The sequence below is a fragment of the Octopus bimaculoides genome, chromosome 21, assembly GCF_001194135.2.
Source record: "Octopus bimaculoides isolate UCB-OBI-ISO-001 chromosome 21, ASM119413v2, whole genome shotgun sequence".
Taxonomy (NCBI): Eukaryota; Metazoa; Mollusca; class Cephalopoda; order Octopoda; family Octopodidae; genus Octopus; species Octopus bimaculoides.
Window position 1 is genome coordinate 9,052,052 of NC_069001.1, and position 3,947 is coordinate 9,055,998.

The window sequence follows — 3,947 nt, forward strand, 5'->3', positions numbered from 1 at the left end:
ATATATATATATATATATATATATATATATATATATATACACACACATACATACACACACATACACATATACATAAACATACACATAAGCATATATCCACCTGATTATTTATTCTTTTATTCTATGCTGTACTGGTTTCATTCATTGGGTTACGGCCTTGTTGAGGCAGAACTTTCAAGGCTTTAGTCGATTTTATCGACCTCAGTAGTAGTTTATCGAGCTCGCGAGAGTAAAGAAAGTTAAGATGACCTGGACGAGATGTAAACTAGAATGTAAAGGAACATATTCAAACGTAACATGATCTTTTACTACGTAAGCAACAGCTCCTTAAGGGAACCTATTCGAGACAATTGAGTCTGCTACGTTTATTACCCAAACCTGTGCTGCTTTTCCAAAAGAAATGAAGTTACATAATGGACAATGACAATGGGAATCCAGATACAGCAAAGAGAGAAGGTATACATACATACATACATACATACATACATACACGCATAGATAGATAGTACAATTTCATATGCGCTTCGAGATCAAATTCCATCAAAAAATTATATCACATTCTGTCAAAAGTTTATTAATTCATGTAAAGTCAATTACAATATATATATATATATATATATATATATATATATATATATACACACACATGTATCTGTGTCTGTGCATGTGTGTATGTATGTATGTATGTGTGTGGGTGTGAGGTCGATTTTGAGTGCTGCTAAAAAACACACCCGGTACAACCTGTGGCATGGTCGGGCCGGCGGCGACTAAACTGGCAACACTACCAAGTCTCCTAGATGAGCCGGGTGGATTTTGAAAACATTGTACGACGTGAGACAAGACTTGCCAAAGGGTGGATAGGCTTAGAAGAGTAATCAATGGCCAGTTACATGATAATGTGCAAGGACTTTGAAATTTCTGGTTTGGTATCTACATGTGAATTTAGCCTACCAAGCAGCTGTGGACTTTAAGCCTTGGCGGAGGCAACTAACCCGGGGGATGGAGAACTCCTGAAAAAAAGCCTGGGGGTATGTTGTTCATTGAATTTGTGCCCAGAATTTGTACCATCTTTCTGCCATCAGCACTTTTCTACCTACACACGTGCGCACACACGTACACACAAACGTACACACGCACTCACAAACAGACACTCGCTCACACTCACGCGAGCACACACACACGCATGCGCGCACACATATACAGAAAGTGATAGAAAGAAAAAGGAGACGAAGAGAAAGAGAGAAAGTGAGAGATAGATTGATAGAGAGAGAGGGAGGGAGGAAGAGAGTGATGTAGATAAACACGATTAGATACAAGTTCAAATTATTTGAACGCTACGACTTTGTTTTCTATATTGGGCATCTCTAGCTCTCACCTTTTGACTATGTACGTATGTATGCATATATGTATGTATATATGTATGTATATATATGTATGTATGTATGCATTAATATAAATATATACTTCGTACTCACTGAACTCGTAAGTCATCCAGCTCGTCTTCCAAAGTCCCGATACGAGCCTTAAGACTGCCATTTTCATTTGTGGAGTCATCCAGAAGTTTCTTGGTCTCGTCAATCTCAGCTTGGTACATCGCCTTAATTGGCTCAATGTTAAAATCCCGTTTGGACTTCTTCAAAGCCTCTTTCAAAGCAGTATTTTCGGCTTCAAGGAAACGGACCCTTTCGATGTAGTTGCCAAACCTTTCGTTCAAATCTTGCATCTCCTTCCTCTCCTTTTCTCTGTTGGACCTAATGTCAACGACACCTTTGTGAGAAATCGAACTCGCGACTCCATTTTGAAAACTTAAAGGGATTGTAGCGGACGAACGAGAATAACGTTGATGCACTGAACCGTGGGGCATATTTACCCCCCTCGTTCTCTTGTATACGCTGGTTTTCCCTATGGAAGTCATGATTGCTGTTGTTTATTTTCTTTGTTAATATTCTTGTTAATGGGTTTCCCCTTGTTTTAATGTAATTATAAATCGCAGCTTTTTTTTTTTTATCCTTTTATTTTTCGTCTAATAGCTTTTTCAAAATTGTTACAGCTTCGAGAAAGAAATCCTGTGTAGGTACAGCTCTAAAGCACCGGTGACCACTTCGACGTCTCTGCCAACTGCGGAAGATTACGCGGTCCTAAACATCTTATATATATCGGCGAGGAGTTTGTCGCAAGGGTAGCGTTATAGATAAGGAGAGAGAGAGGGAGAGAGAGTAGGAAGAGGAACAAAATGAGGAGAAGGAATAAAATGAGAAAGTAGGAAAGAAGCTGACTGAGCAGGAGAGAGGGAGGGAGGGAGAGACAGAGAGAGAGAATTGGAGTGAAGATGTGAGAGAAAGGAGGAGAAGCGGAGAGAGGAGTAGTAGGGAAGGTGACAGAAGGCGAAAGAGGACGAAAGAGGAAAGTGAGGGAGGGGTAGGGATGGAGGACAGAAGAGAGTGGCAGGGGGAGGAGAAACAATAGAAGAGAATAAAAAAAATATCTAACAACCTGTGACAAGTCTGCAGAACACACGCACACACAAGCACACACACGCACACGCACACGCACACACGCACAGTGCACTCATATACAAGCACACGCATAAACATATACATACACACGTGTGCAAAAACACATAGACATACAATAGGACACACAGAACACATATACACTCGCACAAACACACACGCGCACACGCACGCACACGCATGCATACACATACACAAATACACATACTTACAGAAACACACCCACAGAGAGAAACATGCACGCGCACACACATACACATGCACACACATTCATAAACACCAGATGCACATACACACACATATATTCAGGAAGAATCACATACACATATTGACAGAAATACATACATACAAGAACAAGCACACGCACACATACACTTTCAGAAACAAGGACACACACACACACACATACTCGGATAAATATGAACACATACATACAAATATGGAAAGAGATCTATCTATCTATCTATCTATCTATCTATCTATCTATCTGTCTGTCTATCTATCTATCTATCTATCTATCTGTCTATCTGTCTATCTGTCTATCTATCTATCTATCTATCTATCTATCTATCTATCTATCTATCTATCTATCTATTTATCTATCTATCTGTCTGTCTGTCTATCTATCTATCTGGCTAGCTGGCTATCTGTATACATACATACTTATATATTTTTGATTTTTATCGTTAAGTTTTTATTGCAGCCATTAGACTGCGGCCATGGTGTAGCACCGACTTGAAGAATTTTCGTCGAAATAATCGACCCTAACGCTTATATGTTTACAAGTCCGGTACTTATTCTGTCGGTTACATCTTGCCGAACCGCTGCCTTATGGGGAACGTAAGCACCAAGACAACGGTTGACAAATGGTGGTGAGGAACGAACACACACACACACTCAAATGCGTACACTCAATTGCACACCCAAAAAGAAAAGCACGTGTACGTACACACATACACAAACACACACACGCACACACACATACACACACACACATACACACACACACTCGCTATATAGACTAACAAATGTTGACTAAAAATCTGATAAGAAAAAGTTACGTATACATATATGCGTGTGCGTATATATCTATGTATCTATATTTATTTATGTTTATATACGTGTATGTATGTATATATGTGAATATATAATATAATATATATATAGTTATTAATATTTCTAAGTCTCTCTAATTTTGGGACTGCCATGTTGGCTTGGCGATAACTATTAATATATATATATATGTAAATATATAAATATATACACATATATGAATATATATATATACACAAATATATATATAAATATATATATGTATATATATTCATATATATATATTATACGTATATGTATAAATATAAATATATATATATATATATGACATATATGTATATATATATATATATTATACATATGTGTGTGTATATATATATA

At 37.6% G+C, this 3,947-nt stretch overlaps 1 protein-coding gene across 1 annotated transcript in view; it reads right to left on the bottom strand.

Annotated features, from left to right (window-relative positions):
* LOC106873802 (60 kDa neurofilament protein) overlaps positions 1 to 2,136 on the bottom strand; it is a 28,345-nt gene extending 26,209 nt beyond the window's left edge. Inside the window, exon 1 of the mRNA XM_014921317.2 lies at positions 1,476 to 2,136. Within this exon, the coding sequence (XP_014776803.1) occupies positions 1,476 to 1,915 (440 nt within the window). The 5' untranslated portion in view covers positions 1,916 to 2,136. The remainder of the gene's footprint in view (positions 1 to 1,475) is intronic.
* Between the last annotated feature and the right edge of the window lie 1,811 nt (positions 2,137 to 3,947).